The sequence below is a fragment of the Hemiscyllium ocellatum genome, chromosome 19 (assembly GCF_020745735.1).
Source record: "Hemiscyllium ocellatum isolate sHemOce1 chromosome 19, sHemOce1.pat.X.cur, whole genome shotgun sequence".
NCBI lineage: Eukaryota > Metazoa > Chordata > Chondrichthyes > Orectolobiformes > Hemiscylliidae > Hemiscyllium > Hemiscyllium ocellatum.
The window spans coordinates 51,850,640-51,869,989 of NC_083419.1; the positions used below are offsets into that span (position 1 = coordinate 51,850,640).

At 38.6% G+C, this 19,350-nt stretch overlaps 1 protein-coding gene across 1 annotated transcript in view; it reads right to left on the reverse strand.

Moving 5' to 3' along the window:
* The window catches only part of scube1 (signal peptide, CUB domain, EGF-like 1), a 281,214-nt gene that overhangs the window by 118,304 nt on the left and 143,560 nt on the right, over positions 1 to 19,350 (reverse strand). Inside the window, exons 6-7 of the mRNA XM_060839924.1 lie at positions 18,378 to 18,494; positions 11,674 to 11,763 (exon numbers count right to left, since the gene is read on the reverse strand). Of these exons, the coding sequence (XP_060695907.1) occupies positions 11,674 to 11,763; positions 18,378 to 18,494 (207 nt within the window). The remainder of the gene's footprint in view (positions 1 to 11,673; positions 11,764 to 18,377; positions 18,495 to 19,350) is intronic.

Consider the following 19,350-nt stretch of genomic DNA (forward strand, 5'->3'; position numbering starts at 1 on the left):
TACTACGTTTGAGAATGTAGGCTGTGACTACTTGATGTTAGGCCTCTCCTATCAAGTTGCTCTGCAGCCAGTGATACCCTGGGTCCTAGCACTAGGATCACAACACACCATCTTGGTTCGCATTTGCAGCCACAGAAATGCCCATCTATTCCTATTCCTTCCAGCTTTCTGTGTGTTTCACTCAACAGCTGTGCTACTGTGGTGTCAGGGAAGTCTGACTGAAAATTAAGTACTGCTGTGGGGAATGTAAGGCCCAAAGGTTCAACAGTATGGTAAAATTGCTCTCCTTTTTCTATATGAAAAATCCATAATCTTGGCATTAACATCCTTCAAGGTGTGCAGTTTTAAATATCTATATATCTATAGTTGCATAAAGTGTGGAGAGAGTTCTGAAAAAAATTCTCTTTCTCATATATAAAATTCTCTTTCTCATTTGAAGTGGCTATTAGTCCACATAAAATAGTTGGTTGTATCAAAAAGGCTAACTAATAATTTTCAATTTAACAGAAGCATATTCCAGTTGATGGTGTTCTAAAAAGATTTTAATCCGAAGGATTTCACTGAAGAGATTCTTTCTGAGATCAAGTTAAGTTTCTTCTCTCTTCCTCCATCCCTCCTAACACTATGGACAGCATGGTGACTCAGTGGTTAGCACTGCTGCCTCACAGAGTCAGGAACCCGGTTCAATTCCAGCCTCGGGCGACTGTCTGTGTGGAGTTTGCACATTCTTCCCGTGTCTGCGTGGGTTTCCTCCGGGTGCTCTGGTTTCGTCCCACAATCCAAAGATGTGCATGTTAGGTGAATTGGCCACGCTAAATTGCATGTAGTGTCCAGGAATGTATAGGTTAGGTGCATTAGTCAGGGGTAAATATAGAGTTATAGGGTAGGGGAATGGGTCTGGGTGGGATACTCTTTGGAGGGTTGGTGTGGACTTGTTGGGCCAAAATGGCCTGTTTCCACATTGTCGGGATTCTATGTAACATGGGATTAAAGGCTTTACAATTTCAGTGCATATGTGTAAAGAACGAGAGATAATATTCTCATTTATAAAGTATATGCCAGCCTCCGTTAATTGTCAAATTAGAACATGTGCTGAAGCAGGAATAAATTCTGTAAAAGCCCTTTCAAGTTTTTTTCATCATCATTTCTATATGCAACACAGCAATGTGCAGTGTCAAAGGCAGTATTGGGAATGTAATGTTAGAGCTACAAGGGTTAATGTCTAGGAATGTAAATTATGATGATATAATAGAATTTATGATAGAGAGATGTGAAGAAAGAACAGCTTCTGCAAAAATATTACGTCAAGCTGTAAAAAGATTCTGAAAAATAATAAGCCAGTTAATGTTTGAACATGACAACGACTCAATAGCTTCTCCAAAGCTGGGGTAAACAACATAAAACATGGTGCCAAATTTGATGAACCCCAAATACTGTAAATTGAAGAGAATTAGTAGGCCAACCTGGAAATATCCCAAAACTGCAGAACTCAGGAAAGAACGTTGAAGAGTCCAAAGATGCTCCATAGAACAAGTGGAGACAACAAAAATGAAAAATCAACTTTCAAATGTCATTCAAGACTTCATCACAGAAGCAAGGTGGTCTGTGAAGAGCATGCCAATCTCGCAATCGCAAGTTTGATTGGAAGACCCAAGCAAAAAGCATGGATCTGGGGAGCAACTCTTAAAAAGGCGTAAAAATCAATGTTCATAGTGCACTAGCAGCAGTGAGAAAACTAGGTTTTTGAGCAAGAGCAGCTTAGAATAAAAACCCATGTGGCCTGAGCCCCAGGTGGGTGCTGAAATGAAAATCAAACCCAAGCTGAGTGACTGGGGTTGAGGTTCCGGGGTAATCAAATGACAAGCTTATGGAAAAACTTAAAGCAAAGCTGTTTTCAGTGACTTTGCACTCTAAGAAGTAAATACTGAATGGCAGAGACTCTGTGAGGAAAGATAGTGACTGCAAAGAAAGTCAGTACGAGACTGAGAAATGCAGGATAGCTTCCAATACGGGAAGGAAAATTTAAAACAGTAAGTAAATTACCTAAACAGCTCTGGATTCTAAATGAAGACTGCCTAAAGACTGGGTGCTTTGGAGGAAAGGGTTCTTGTGGTATAAAACTCCTCTAGGGATTGGACAGTAAGTCAGAAACTGAACTGGTCAACAGGTTAATCCATAGGAACAAATTATATTACTGCAAGATAACATTAGTAAGGCACCAGATAAATTTGAAAAAGTCTGAAAAGCCTTTCATTATGGTTTTAAGCCGGGGGAGCAACAAGATTCTGAAATGGGTCAAATTCAACAAAAGAAACCAAGGGTACCTGTAGACCTCTTTACAAGCCAGTGGAAAGATGTATGTATAGAAATGCAGAAGCAGACCTAAATGAGACTCCAACGTAGTCAGTACTGCTGAGGAATCCCCATTATACTCAGTGCAATCGAATGAAGAACTTACCTTAGAAAAAGCAGAGATCCGTAAACAGAACAGAGTAACACTGAAAGATAAAGAAAAATCCTGGCTCGGGAAACAGTCCAATGATCAAGGAAGAGAAAGTGAGGATTGCAGATGCTGGAGAGTCAGAGTTGAAAAGTATGGCGATGGAAGAGCGCAGCAATTCAGGCAGTATCCGAGGAGCAGGAAAGTTGACATTTCGGGCATAAGCCCTTCATCGAGATTTCCTGATGAAGGGCCTTAGCCCGAAACAGCGACTCTCCTGCTCCTCGGATGCTGCCTGACCTGCTGCACTTTTCCAGCACGACACTCTTCGATCCATTCCAGTGATCAAGTTTTTTAAGCGCAGGAATGCAAAAGCAGCATCAGAGAGGTTATTACAATTGGAAGGGAAACTGTAAGACATCATAAAATCCTGCAGGCTCTGTAACACCAGAAAAAACCCAAGAGGTGCAAATTGTGTCCTGCAAAAATTGAAACATGTTTTATTTTGTAGACATGATTTGGAGATGCCGGTGTTGGACTGGGGTGTACAAAGTTAAAAATCACATTACACTAGGTTATGGTCCAACTGGCTTATTTGGAAGCACTAGATTTTGGAGTGCTGCTCCTTCATCAGGTGATTGTGGAGATTCTCAACCTGGTGTTGTGTGATTTTTAGCTTTATTTTGTAGAAGCACTCGCCATTTATGAAGGTGTGTTCAAAGTAAAACTGAGATTTTACGGAATAGAAATGTCAAAGAAAAGTCAAACAGACAGAGTAACTTGAGATAATGTAGGGGCTGACCAAGCTTGACCTTTTCCCACCCCCAACCCCAAACTCTGCAGGGAACCAACTCCATTGTTGTAGTTACCCCATCCAGGAATACACAAAAAAATTGTAAAAATTCAAAACTATTCCGTATTGCCATTAGGCTGCTGTGAAGTAGACTGTGCCTAATGTGTTGAAGAGTTCACAGCTCAGGAACAGCAAGCAAGCATCCCTGCACTGCAGGTAAATTAAAAACCACTCGCTCAGAGAGCTGCAAACCAATTAAAAAACAAATCAGGACAAATTACCTTCAATCAGCCTGCAAATTAATAATCTCAAAAACTAATGATTTTGCTGCCAATGTCAATGCTACCTGAGTAATCCAGTCAGGCTGCAATACTGTCTTATTCACTTTTCATGAAAAATGATTGGAATAAGTTTGTTTTTTAACAGACAAGTCCACAAGGATGAATGTTTATTTCCAATCTGTGTGCAAATGTGTTATATTAGTTTTCTTCTCACATGTAGTTATTAATAAATTATTTTGTTAATTCAAGAAAGCCTATTTAAATTGGCTTTGCTCAAACCAAAATTCATTTGATCTGAGAAAGACGTCTACAAAGGAAGGAATTATTTTCAAATTCATCTGGTTTCAACCAATTGTGGGGACTGGTGAATACCTTCTCATTCAAGAGCTCACAGATGGAGTAACCTGTCTGGAACTGTAATGATTTGGCAAACTTCGCCAAAGGTCTGCTCATAATATATGGCCTTATTTACTGTTGCCCTTCAAAGTTGTTCATTCCCTTTCACATTCTGGTTATCATTGTCCATATAGCTATCCTACATGAATGTCTTGTTTCCTTTTAACTTTCAAAATGTCCTCTCAACTGACCTGCTACCATCACTCTCCCCACCTGCTCTGACTATTTAAAGCCCTATTTATATCCCTAGTTATTCCATTCGACAAGATACTCTTTACAACAAGTTTCATGTACAGCCCATCCCAATGGAATAGCTCCCTCTTTCCTCAGTAATAGTCAGTGCTTCATAAATTGAAGCCACACAGATCATTCAATGATGTTAGTGTCCTGACGCCAATTCCTTCATGTTTCAGACAATTCTGCTACATCATTCAGTTTCTGGCTGCTCCTCCTCCTCCCTCATTACAACCTCATTCTCCATTCTATCCATATTGCTGGCACCTGCATGTATTACAATAATCAAATCTTTCCTCTTTCAAGTCCCTCTCCAAGTCCAAAGAAAGTGTCCTTAACATTGGGATGGGGCAGGAAACAGAAATCAGGAAACTCTGTTTCAGAGAGAGAGTTTACCCATGTTTCATACTGTCCCCAACCACTGCAACATCCCTTTTCACTCTTTGATGGGCTCTCTATAGCATATGCTGTGGTCAGTTTGCTCAGTTTTCTTGCAGTTCTTGCTCTCTCCCATTTAGGCTGCAGCAATCTCTTACTGAGTCACCCCCAAAGCTACTTCTTTAATCTCCATATCTTCTTCAGTCATATCCGTGATCTCTTGACCCTGACTATAAAATATATTTGATCTACTTAACCTAAATAGCATCTATGCATCAGAACAAAACTTCCAATAAACCTACTTCCTCTGATACTTTCAAAGCTCTCAAAATTTATGAAATTTAATTTCCTTGAGCTGCATGTACATACTGCAGATCTCTCAGATATCCAGTAGAACTCTCATCCTACAGTTAAAAATCATCTGTTCTACAATCAATTTTGTACTTTATGTCTTTCTTATTAATTTATCAGAATGGTATTGCAGTCTCTGGCAGCATATATACTGGTCTTTCATTGCCAGTGGTAAATGGACTTCTTGAACCACTATGGTCCTTGATGAGAAGGTACACCTGCAATGTTGTTAGGAAGCAAGTTCTAGGGCATTTACTTGACAATGAATGACCAGGATGGGGAGTGGTTTGGAGGGAAATTTGCAAATGTGAGCATTCCCATGTATCTCCTACCTTTGTCTTTTAGGTGGTCGAGGTTGTGATTTTGGAAGCTGCCACTTGAAGGATCTTTGATGAATTTCTGCAGTGTACCTTGTAGATGGTATACACTGCTGCCAGTCTACATCAGTTGGTGGATGAGGTGAATGTTAAATCTATAATGTTACAAGGTGGGGTACCAAACAAGCAGGCTGGTTTGTCTTGGATGATATTAAGCTTCTTGAATGTTGTTGGAGGTGCACCCATCCAGGCAAAGGGGTGTATTTCATCACACTCCAAACTTGTGCCTTGTAGATAGTGAACAGGTTTTGGGGATTCAGAAGTGAGTTAGTCATTGCCTGGCATTGGTATGGCTTGAATGTTACTTGCCACCTATCAGCCTATGCCTGGATGTTTTCCTGGTCTTACTGCATATAAACCAGAATTTCTGAATATGTGAAAACATAGTAAATGTACTCCATTGGTGATGCTGGAACCCTAAGGAAATCCTAGAACATGTGCATGCATTACAACTGAGCAGACATTTCAAATTCTGATGAGCTGATTTCTGTTGCTGAAACACCACTATGAATCTGCCTCACATTATCTCAGTGTTAGTGACTTGGCTACTTACTGGCAAAATATTAATTTTTAACTCAGTGATTAACAGAGCAACACAACCCACCACCCCAACCGTGCCCCCAAACCTATATATCTACCCCAAACACCCCCCTCATCCAAATGACTATTCATCACCACGACACCCCAAGCATTCAGAGTACCCACACAAAGTATCTTACACCAAACACACCTTGAACTGTCTACCACCCTCACTCCCATTATCCTCAACCTGACCACCCACACCCTGAACTGCATTCTAAGCGAACAACTCGCATCCTTGAAGCCCTGGCCCAAACAGCCTCACTCTCAACTTCACCACCCACGGCCCCCAACCTGATGACCCAGATCCCTATACCTTCAACTAGCATCAAAACTTCACTACCCTACACCCGAGCTGACTTTGCAAGCTTCAGGATCGATTACACACCTCCCTCTCAGAACTCTTCAACTGGATTACCCACTCCTATTCTGTCACCTCCCATACTTCTTCCCTACGAAGAAAAAACCAGCACTATGATGGGGAAGGTAGTGAATCTGCTTTGGCGTAACCCACTGAGAGCCTTGGGACCCATAGAAATGTAACTGAATACAACATCCATGCAGATGGGGGCAGGCTGCATTGACCCCCACACCACGGTCAGCAAGTGCATAGTGCCACTTCGGATCCAAAGATCTGGCTCAACACATTTTCAATGTTTGAAACACCAATCTTTCATAGTTTTCATCTAGTTAATAACTTAATTTAACATTTAAACCTTGTTATAAATTTTAAATCTGGACAGCATCCAGGCTTGGGCTGATAAGTGGTAAGTAATATTCACAACACACCAATGCCTGGCAATGACTAACTTACTCCTGACTCCCCAAAGCTTGTCCACCTAATTTAACCCAGTTTATTGACTTGATTAAAAATAAAATCAAGCAGCACCTCTTACTTCCACCTTGCCAAATTCCCTTGCACACCCAGGTGAAATCAGCACTTAGGTGAAACTGCTCTCAACTCATTCAGGACGTTTAAAGCAATGACATTACATTAAAGGAAAAGGAAAAGAAATTAGTCCAAGACTTGTACAAGATGGTGATGCCAAATAGGACCAACTAAGGATTTAAGATCAGGATAAGCTCAACAAAACAATCCATCTTCACGTGGTTGAACTCAAATGGGCAATAGATTTTATAACCACAGCCAAATGTTAATACCCGAAGTCCAAATGTATCCTCCAAACAGATTATCCAATATTGTATTTGAAAGATGTTCTAAAATATAAAATGAAGTAAATCTTAAGCAAAAGCTGCAACCTGTGGAACTAATGTTGTTAATTGGTAAAAGACATGGGAAATCAGGTGACAGTTATTCTGACACGTTAGTAATTAAGCAACAAAGTAAACAGGCATTAAAAGATTAACTCCATGATTGTGACTCTGTACCAGGGAAAATCCAGAAACTACCTGGAACGTAAAATATTTGTCAGCAAAGTGAAAGAAAAATCAACAATTTTTCAAATTGCTTCCACGAACAAGGAGGAGCCAAAATGCAGCTCTGGAAACAAAGCAGTAAAGATGACACAAATCATGTTAAATTGTAAACAGCTCAAAGAACAATATTAATATTAGTCAATACGAGGATGTGTGTCTACTTTGTTAACAATGTAAACCAGAACAAAAATTGAATTGTACATTAAGTAACAATGCAACAATATTTGAGGTGAACCATATTGGTTCATTCTGAGATCTCAAGAAAATGCAAGGTTGAGAGCAAGTGCTTGAAACCTACGCAATGTACAGGTTTAAAGCTGAGACCGCAGGCATTTTGGGGCAGACGGTCCTCACATTCCTCTGTTAGATCTCAGTTTCTTCATAGAATAATAAAACTGCAATTTTTTTTAAATGACAGATAATGACAAATTTCTTCTCAACCTAGTTGGCACAAGAACTACAGTAGCTAAGCAGAAATGAAGTAAAAATCCTTCAAAGGCCACAGTCAGCTCAAGTTTGCTGAAAGGGAAAGGCACAGAAATAAATCTATGCAGCTTGTCACACAATAAACGCTATTCCCAGAAAGAAAAGAGAATTGTAAATAAATTAGTATGTTATAATAGCATGTCCCCTACCTTAAGTATTTTGGAAATCATTGATCACAAGTGAAACTGAACTAGCTGCTTAAAGTCTGGTTGAAGATTTATAGCTCGGGTGGTCGTTGTTGTGGTTCTGTTCGCCGAGCTGGAAGTTTTTGCTGCAAACGTTTCGTTCCCTGGCTAGGGAACATCATCAGTGCTATTGGAGCCTCCTGTGAAGCGCTGCTTTGATGTTTCTTCCGGTATTTATAGTGGTAACTATTTATACCACTATAAGTACCGGAAGAAACATCAAAGCAGTGCTTCACAGGAGGCTCCAATAGCACTGATGATGTTCCCTAGCCAGGGAACGAAACGTTTGCAGCAAAAACTTCCAGCTCGGCGAACAGAACCACAACAACGGACACCCGAGCTACAAATCTTCAACCAGACTTTAAACACTTACGGGCGAGAAACGCTGAGACAAGCCAGGAGATGGGAATCCTGCGCTAACCGCCTAAGCGCAACACATGAACAACTCCGGTTCCTCCACGAATGCAGAAAAAATCAAATCCTGCCACAATGTGTCACCACTATAAATACCGGAAGAAACATCAAAGCAGCGCTTCACAGGAGGCTCCAATAGCACTGATGATGTTCCCTAGCCAGGGAACGAAACGTTTGCAGCAAAAACTTCCAGCTCGGCGAACAGAACCACAACAATGAACTAGCTGCATCAACATGATGGTTACAAAGGTAAGGAAGAGGCTAGGTATGACATGAGACACACATCCTGACCTCTTAAAGGCTCAGCAGCTACAAGAGGTATTTGATGGGATATTCAGTGAGTACAAATGTGACAACCCAATGAATTTTATCACCATTAATGTAAATCAGTGCTAGTTTCTAGACTCTGTCTATTACTGGCATGCAGTTTGCAATACATACAGCAAATCAGCAATATTACTCGGAGTAATCAATTCCTCTGAAACCTCAATGGAGACAAACTTGAGAGAAAAATTACAGGCTCAACAGCACGTATAAGTTATCCTCCACGGCTGAGTCAAATTTTGGGAGAATCATCAGATGAACTCCTTCTGTTCCAGGAGAAATCCTGCCATAATCTTCTCAATGTTACTGCTAGAGACAATACACAAAAGCTTGCCAGAGCTGTCAACTCCAAGAACAAAGTTCAGAAAGAAAAAAAAAGTTCTCCTGTTGTACTGGATATTCTTTCCAACAGATCCACAGGTGCATGTTGGCCATTGCAGAAAGACTCTAATTATAATCATATAATCTTTCAGGCATGGTTCACACAGATGAAGAGTAACACTGACTTCCCCGCACCTCCTAGAGTTTGAGCACCAGTGCCATGCTATATTAACAAACCTACATCTTAACGTTTCCACTCTACAACGAACAGCATTTGCCCAAAAACATAATTCATATGCACATCATTTAATATCACAACACCAAGCACAAAGATTTCAAACAGAAGGCTTACTAAATATTTCATGCGGCATTATGATCCTTTAATTTGAATTTGAAATGTTGATCTTCTGCCTCCTTCAGTCCTTATGCACAGTGCAAAGTGGTTGTAAAATGTGAGAAATGACATCCTGTGCAGCTTTATTAAAGGCTCATGTTGAAATGCCCATACGTCATGATCTCTGGGGTGTGTGCATGAACAGTGTCTGCAGATTTCAACCTGCTGGATGAGATTTTCCTAACATTCTCATCAATGCTCACATAGTTCAGAGGCTGGGAAGATTCTGCCCAATAAGTCTGCATAACCTAAGTATTACTCCTGGAGAGAAAACCACACTAACTTGAAGATTGATAGTGAAGATCGAACCAAGAATAAATAAAAAGTGGAGCTTGAAAGGCACAGCTGGTCAAGCAGCATCGGAGGAGCAGGAAAGTCAATATTTCGGGTCAGGAAACTTCATCAGGAGTCCTGGTGAAAGGACCCAAAATGTCAACTTTCTTGCTCCTCTGATGCTGCCTGACTTGTATCTTACCAACTCCACTTTTTATCAACTCTGACTTCCCGCATCTGCAGTCCTTACTATCTCTAACCAAGAAACATTTGGTTACATTTATATTAAAGACTTTTCGACGCATGTGGAGATGTCCAGATTTACAAGTTTAAGCTGCAGTATTTGAAAACATTGAAGGCAAGAAGTAGAAATCTCACTACTTGGGAAAGAAAGCCTGCTGTCGCTTATTATTCAGCTATATTTGGTTTTCACCACAGTTCGGCATAACAAGAAACCCCTTATGATTTCAATTCCACAGAGAACAGCAAAATGTAAAACTTGCCACTTTGTCTTTACCCTATACAGCGTTGCTCAGGTTAGGAGGGCAGTGAACAAGACACGACACTGGGGAAGTCTAACTGCAGGGAGAGTACATGAAGAAACATTTGAAGAGATGTCTGAGATCTGGAACTAATTCAATAAAATATTTTTTACTAATTGCAAGCAACGCACACCAGGATCAAAAGGGAATCCTGAAGCAGGATCCTTGCTAATATCTATGACACAGTAGCCAAGCACAGAACTTCACCAATGACCAGGATGGTGAAATGGTAGAATTTAACTAATTCTGCTGTCAAAATCCTGGGGCTGGAGATAATAAAATTAGAGGGTCACTGTAAAAATCCACGATACAGCTTGTCATCTGGCAGCCCAGTTCAGGGAGCAATGGCCACACTGCACTTTCGCACTGCCCACACAAGTCTCAATTTCAAGTAACACTTTAGAGCTTAAATGGACAAAAGCTACTGGAACAGTTCTTAGCTGAAGCCAATGCATCCAGATTATCAGAACTATTGTTTTTCACATAATCAACACAATTACCAAAGCATAATGTCGATACTTGGAAGTGATATCAGAGTTGTTTTTATTTCATTGTAATAATAGTGAAAGCTGAAAGTTAATTTGTGATTACTGCTTTGATTTCACATGGTGACAACGATGATGCATCCATGCTAGCAGCAGAGCCCCAGGAGAATATAGTTTCATGCAAAGCCTTTATTTGTTGTGGCTTGTGAAGACTGGAAGATGAAAAAAAATCCAAATATCAAACCCTGAGTGTTGCAAATGCAAAATGAAAAGTAACTACTTGATTGACAAGGACTTAATAAAATTTGCAATGGAAAAAGTTTTGGTGGACCAACTGCTGATTCATTGCTTCACATCACAATATAGTGCTGCATGATTAACCTTGTGGTTTTATGTTTCAAATTTTGGGAAAAGATGTTTGGTTTAAAAATCATCACAATAAGAATACTGCAGCCATCATCTACTTGACTCGTAAGATTGATGTCCTTCTGTCAGTCAAGCAGAAGTATCAATAAGCCTCAAGGATCAATCTAATATGACTGAATGTTTCAAGCACAACAGACATGTGAAATTGTGATTTTAGGAAAGGTCACAAATTAGACTAATTTTTCATCTCAATAAAAATGCACAAAATAAAATTTATAACTATTATTTTGGCTTCCATAATATAGACTGAATGTTCAAAACTTTCCAGTTACCCACTCGTCTTTCATGTAATTTTCCATTTCATGTTTGGGTGGATTTGGAGGGGAAATAACAGTTATTAGATTGAGTTGCTTAAAAGCCCAGCAATTAACATCTTTTTGGTGGAGGGGGAGGTATAACAGGAAACAGGAAGATAAATAAGTCCGATTTGTTAAATAGGGTGGAGATGAGAAACCTTTTAATTTGTGACCTTACCACAAAAGATGAAATATATATATATATAAAAAAAAACAGACACAAGCGTTAGCACAACAAAGGAAGTGGAAGAAAAGGTTTACCCATGTGCAGCCGCCGTTTCACCCGCTTGTCCACATCAGCTACTGACGTGGCATTGTACTCAGAGCTCTCAATTGCAGCCTCATCCTTCTCTAAAACACAAGTAAGGGGACAAACATGGAGCAGTCGATTAACCAGAAGCCCAATCTTTCTGCCGCCTATGACAGCTGCTTGGCATTGACTAACCAAACAAAACAAAACAAAAATAAAGAAGTAAGCCATGAAGCACTAAATCCTTGTTAGAGGGTTAATCCTGCTTGGAGTCTGATGAAAATCTAAAATGAAAAGGAAGGAAAAAGGTAGAATCTTAAAACTACTGCAAAAGAAAACTACAAGATTCTTTTCCAAAGAATTGCACAGAAACTAAGCATTATAACAAGATTTGAAATGGCAACATAGAAAATAGGAAATGAATGGGAAGAAGTTAACATTAGCAATTCCAATGCAAGAATGTCATGAAAAAAAAATGGAGATAAAAGAATTCATGATTTTTGAAGACTAATATTGGTCATCAAGAGAATCTTACAGGGAAAGAGACAGACCGCAAGGACTCGGTGATGGATGGATAATGGGAAGACAATAATCTTCCACATTAACACAAAGCAGAAAAAGTGTGTATGTTGGATGGAGGTGGCAGGGAGGGTTCCAGTCTGCATGCAAACAGGAAAACATTAATCAGGGGCAGTGCTGGTTGCCTGCTTGTCTATGGAACACATCACAACTGGCTAAACAGTCAGGACTAGAAACAATGTTCCAAGGATTGGCCTCGGCAAGAATTGACGTGCAGTCAATAGGAGTCAGTACATGAAAATGTTAGCAACACAGCCATTACGGTTAGTGTTTTGTTCATGTGCAAGGGTCTTAGAGAGGGGGACAGAAAGAGAGAGATAGAGAGAGAGAGAGAGAGAGATAGAGAGAGAGAGACGCACACAGAGAGAGAGACAGAGACAGACGGACAGAGAGAAGGGGTAGGCATGGAGCGGACAGACTGGGAAAGAAGCAGATGCATATTAGAGTATTAATGAGAATTGTATTAGAGTTGTTAATTACATTAGCAAAATGAAACAGAATAAATTAAAGGAATATGAGGAAGGGGTGAACAAGTTGAAACAGGGTTCCTCCCAGACATTCAGTGGGGGGAATAGATAGCTTAGGTAGGATTGTATGAATGATTATGCAATAAATCAGAGGATGATAAGAAATTATAACAAAAGGTTCTAGTGCTTACACATGCAGCAAATGCAAACAGAACAGAAGGAAGACAAATAATAAATAGGCTAGTTTTTTATATTAAAAATCAGAAGGCTGCAGTTTTAAGGGTGACTTTGCAGAGCATTTGCCATCTTTCAGTGACATCACAGTTGCACATCACTTTCAGGTGGCAAGCATTAATGAATTAGATGAGTTCGGAAAAGTGTTTCAGTGGCACCACTACAAGGTTTAACAAGATTGAGATTTTTTTGTTCAATATAGAAAGAAACCAGTTTCTCCATGGGATCAGGCTGCAATAGAGGCTTTATTTTGTGTTTCTTTTCTTTAAAGTAAAAGAATGTTGTTTTTGTTTAAAAGAGTCACTTATATATCAAAATCAACAATGCTCAGACAAGACAGGCAATCAGGAACCATCACCAGAAAGCAGAAGAGATAAAGGTTTGCCTAAAGGAGGAACTAAATATAGAGAAGTTGGCACAGGCAGTTAAAAGTAACATGGATCATATGATTAAGAAACAGGAATCTTCAAGACCATTGACCTTAGCTGACTTAAGTGTTATTTTAGAACACACAAAAAGTGTCAAGCTTTTGTGAAGAACAAAATGGACCACGACAAATCAACACACAAAATATGTTGTATTTTACCAACATCTGATTAAAATACAACATTTTTTTTTCCATGAAACATAAACTTAACTTGAAATGTAATATTCTAAATATATTTATACAGCAGACATACATAATAATGTAATCAGAAAAGGCACCAAATGATTATACGGCTAATTTATTCACATTATGATGTGCAGCAGAGCTCAAATGATGTCCTTAGGCCAATTTGATACAAGCAGCTAAGTGAGAGAGATAAGACATATCATCTATAAAATATACATAATGAAATAAAACCTACCTTTGTTGAACTTCAAGGAACTCTATTTAGTTTGATGACCATAACATTTCCCTTAATAGAACATGCCCTGGTTGGGTTCTAAATGTTGGTAAACATATTGCATAGCTTTGAGACTGAGAAATACTCCATAGATACGGAAACACGGTCCATACGGGTTAAGCATGTTACGTGTTAGGAGGTGCATGCAATGGTTCATGTTCCAAAAAGCACATCACAAGATTTAACATTAAAAATTTTAGGATTTAGACTATCAGTATAGCTAAGATAATTATAAAGGAGCCAAGGGTCTAATGGTAAACACTGGTGAAAACTGTCAAACCTGTAAAATCAGAGATTTAAATGGTCTTAGAGTGCACATCAAAACATGACATTGGTAACATAAAGTTAATATGTTAGACATAATAGGGCATGTAAAATGCTGTTAATAGAATTCAGCATAAAGCAGAAAACAATCTTACCTTGCAAAAGGTTTTGCGGATCTAATCCACAATCCTGTTTCGTTTTGTTTCTCATTGACTCCATTCCTCTTCCTCCACCCACCAACCTCAACCCCTCCAACATGACATACAATGCCAATGCTATTCCACTGCTGCCTTTAAACTTTGCTAATCCAATTTTTAAAAACAAAATCAGTTTAACTGCGAGTCTTATACGCAAAATATGCTGTGAACATTTTGGCTACAAGTGATTTGGTTTTGTTTTGGTAGTTTGTAATTTTGACGACCTAATAATCATGGATAACAGATAATATTACTAACTGCATCTGGAAAACATTGAGTGCAAGATCTGGTGCCTGTAGATAACTTAGGAATAGGCAACCCCAACATGAATTCTTGGCCCCCATTGATTAAGACCTGAGACAATTTTTCAGTTGGGATAGTGAATGCAAGAACCATTCAAGAGATCAATAGGTGGTTGGTGAGGAAAGTAGGTTACTACAGAGGTTTAAGATAGACTACATTTCACTGTGAATTCTCTCAGTAAAATTATTCTCACCACAGGACTTCAGCCAGTGGTAAAAGTAATAGCAGACCATTTATGAAATGCTGATTTGTAATTGAGAAATTTAAGGGCAATATAGATGTTTTGATGATTTTGCCTCTGGCTTACTTTCCAAGATTTTCAAGTCCAATCAGACCTGTAATTAAAAGTTGTTATTCTTCACAATAATCCAGCATTGCAATTGAGTTGCCTTGTATTTGCAGAAACATACTGCTATTAGTTATATTTAGCAATACACTTAAGTCAGCTACTTTCAAATCAACTAAACATCAAAATAAAACATGGCTGAGAAATATTTTCTCATGCATTCTTTAAGAAGTTAGAAATTACATTTCTGCAAATGTCCCATAGTTCTTGAAGTTATAAAACCTCTTTAACTTGGGTTAAATATCATTCATTAATTACTCAATTCAAATACAAAATTAAATTGGGTTATTTGGAAAATAACAAAGCCTGTATTGAATTGACATGGCTTTGTCAGAAATGATCTTGCAATATGATCGGTTAAGTTTGAAAAAAATAATTTTTTGAAACAATAATGTTGAGCTTTCTAATGCAACAGCACTTGTATTTTCTCGACAGCAAAAACTCAAAATTACTGTTGGCAATAATTGGACTGCATTTACTGCAGTAATAGTGGTGAGGCATCAGTGATATTGCAAGTCAAATCTGACAGAAACTTGTATATTTATATGCAGTCATACATGAAAATCCTAAGATTGCTGTCAGACATGTATTGCTCCCCCATCAAATGTGGTTACAGAACCTCCCACTGTCCCTCTGGGTCAAAAAGAACAAATTTTCAAAAGAGGGGTTTTCAATTATCAAAAGAAAATTAAGTTTTTAAGATTTAATAACATTATCAAAATTTCTGACTATTTCTTCAATTGCAGCTCCATTTCCCAAATTTTATGTCATTTTTTTCTCCAATATTTAAATGTAATTTATATTTTCTATTTTATATTTCTGAGTTTGGTCTCAGAATCCCTCAGTGAGAAATCAACAATGTGGTAGGTTGAATGGCCTCATTATTCCATGTCCTGCTCACAGATCTCCTGCAATAGGTACGGTGCCAGAAAAGATACCTGGTAAGTGGAAATCTCCTCTGATGAGGGAACAAAAGTCTGTGTGCAGCTGGTAGAAAGATGATCAGTGAAAGCTAGTCTTCCACTGCTGAGAGCCAAATCTCATTCCTTCTTTATTTTAAACAAGGCAATGCTTCAGTTAAGACAGAGGCAAATTAATGTCACACCAATGTGTTAAGGATCAATACCTAAAATAGGATCACCTGCAATATTTCTAGTCTTGGGTGTTTCTTTCCCCACCCAAAATGAAGCATGTTAAACATGATGGTTCTGCAAATGTTAAAAAGGGGCTCCACGAACTGACTAGTGGTAGCTCACAATTGCTGCTCTTATTTCACAAAGTACACTTTAGAATTATTGGTCTCTACCAGACTATAAGCAAAGACTTGGGACTGAATTTCCCTGAGGCCTGATAATTTCCATTGGACAGTAGGAAAGGGGCCTTCAGTCATGATGTCATAACATTAAAACCCAACAAGCGAAATCTCATCCATATTAAAATATCTATTAACATTGGTGATGGGCATGCAGGCAATCATCGTTCTGGGGGTCAAAATGACCAAATCTGAAATTGGACACTTCTTTGCAAGTCTATTGCAAAAAGATAATTGATCTGTTAATTCTCTGGAATAAAAGGCTCTTTCGAGCACAAATCCAACTCAAGTTCATGGTTTAGAGAGATATTTCCTTTCATCTTTAGAGATTTCTTGTTGTGTCTAAAGAAACGGATCAATGAAATTCCTTCTTGCCATGCAAAATTTGTATGGGTAAATTCTTAAATGGCTTTGCTCATAAATGAGAATGGCCATTAATCTGGTGAGGCTCTGATAACTCCTCAGCTAGGTGGGACTTCCACACAAGGGAAAAAACATGGCAAATTTTTCACTTTCAGGTAACAAATGATACTATTACTCTGCTGTCCTGTCTATCACACCTTCATAATCAGACACTAAATATTCCTGGATCCGAAACGAGTAGATCCTAAAGAATTTAGACCGGGTAAGTGATTGCAAGTCATTGAATATCAATACGCATATGGTACATTTTGGCTTGTATGAACTGCTGATTCTACTCCGAGCATAAAAATATTTTGAGAAGGCAGAGCAGAGCCAGTCAAGGCCAACATTAAATGCTACATATTATATCCTTAACCGGATTAAGTTCTGTTATGACTGTTATGACCTTGCCTGTCTATTGTTCAGAACTAAAATACATTGCAATCAAAATGGAAAACATTAGAGATAGATTTAACCTCTCCAGATTCTGGACATCCCAAATCAGGTTTCAGCTAATGAAATATCTTTCAAGTTTTGACAGTGCTGTGATGTATGAAACACAGCAGGATAATAGGAGCTTGTAAGACCCCATAGCAATACTGAAGATGATAATATCATTTGATTTAAAAGGATAAGCACAGAAAATGCTCGAAATGCTCAGCCCATCTAGCAACTTCTATCCCAAGTACTTCTGGAATTTGATCAGTTTATTTTAGATTTCCAGCATTTTGCATCCATTTCTCATGTTGCTTCTTGGGCAGGACATGGAGAGGGCTCTATTACCCTTATTCAAATAGGCCATGAAATGTTTAGCTTCTACCCAAGGAGGCAGACAGGACTTAATTAAGCACCATGCAAAAAAAAAACAGCACTTCTGACAGTGCAACATACTCTCTTGTACTGAAACACAAGCCTACTTTATGGATCAAGTGTCTGGAGTGGGAGTTGAAACCACTTCAAGTGTGGAACTACAGGTTAAAATTTCAGGTAAGACCCTTCCTTCACTTCAGAACTAATGAGTTTATCAAGTGGGGACTTGTCTTTGTAATAAATGCACTTGTACATTGGTATGGAGCAGAGAGAAACTAGTTATGTAGCTTTTTGCTGGTGAGATCACGACATTCAAGTAACCTAATAGTGGCACCATGAGCAAGCTTAAAGCACAGAGATATGAAATTTTAAAAAATGCTAACCTATGTCTGATGTAGAACCCTTCAGTTCAAGTTAAAGTTTACCCCAAGATAAAAATTCAAGGATGGTCAGATACAAATGTAACAGTTAGCTTGCAAGGAATGCACTTCCTACATTTATGAGAAAGCTCATTTCATAAAAATTCCATTAGCCTTAATTTTAAGCTTACTTTAAATTCAGGGTTAATACATTAAAATCACATGATTGAGAATTTTCAAAAGATGTGGTGTAATTCAAAATGATCCTTAATTATCATATTATGCAACATGAACCAGTTCCAACATGAGCACTATTTGAGGAGTTGGAACACTATTGGCCAATTATTTGCTGCCTTCACAAAATCTCTCCAGAACTCAGACACCCAAGAAGTAAAGAATCAAAATTCTATGATCTATTGCATTTGTTCATGTAGCTGATGCAAGAAACGTCAATTCTACTGCATTTAAGCAATGGACCAAGTCTTGCGCTGCTCACATGCTGTACAACGTTTCTATCAATCCAGGTGTTAAAACAAGTACAAGATCTTCACTTACCTATGCACGTTTTTCCATCCGAATGTAGAGCGTACTTCTGATGACAGCCACACACGGGTCCATTATCCGCATCATCACAGGTATGCTGACAGCCCCCATTTCCATAGTTACAGGTTACTGTTACATAAAGTGTAGGGAGGCAAAGATGTAAACATGGGTTCTTCATTATAGCATTCACTTTACAACACTGTACTCCCATACATTATACTGCCATTGAAAGAGAGTCATGACATAATTCACTCATTCGATGTTAAACTTATTTTTGATTGTTGACTAAACTACTTGTCAGTTAAATAAACTAAAGAACTTTTGTTTATGTAGCAATGTAGCAATGAATGATACATTGCATTTACACTCTCGATTATTAATAATAATAGTTTCTTTTTCCAACTTGAGGTGGTGAGGTGACAGAGAGTTGGCATGTCACGTGGACTATAAGATTGCTAATATTTCCCAGAACATCCCAGGGATATCACTTTCCACCCAATCAAACTGGATAAGCATAGTAGCAGAGGGGATATGAGTTTATGCTTTAATTTTTGCTATTTGCTTAGCCCTTGATACAAATTCATTACAGAGCTTAATGAATGCCTCCACAAAATCAACAACAGAGGTAAAGGGAAAAAAAATAATTTTGATTAATTTAGATATACAACTTTACAAGTGTAACTTGCACTTTTAGGAATGTATGCATATACAAAACATTGGCATGTCTAGTCCAAACTGGATAGAAAGCAATCCTACTGCACATCTTATTATGCAAGTCCTTAAGTTAAATTGGTAAGGTTGCTGATGGAACTTTTGATTAATTTTCTTCACATACGAAATATTTCAAGCCTCCAGTCTAGAGTGTTAAGGCCTTCAATAAGGAGGAGTATTCTGCCAAGAGAAGCGATGCTTCATCTTGAATGTCACTACAATCGGAGGGTACAGCAGCAGTGATGAATCAAAGTGGAGCTAGCAGCGAGGACAA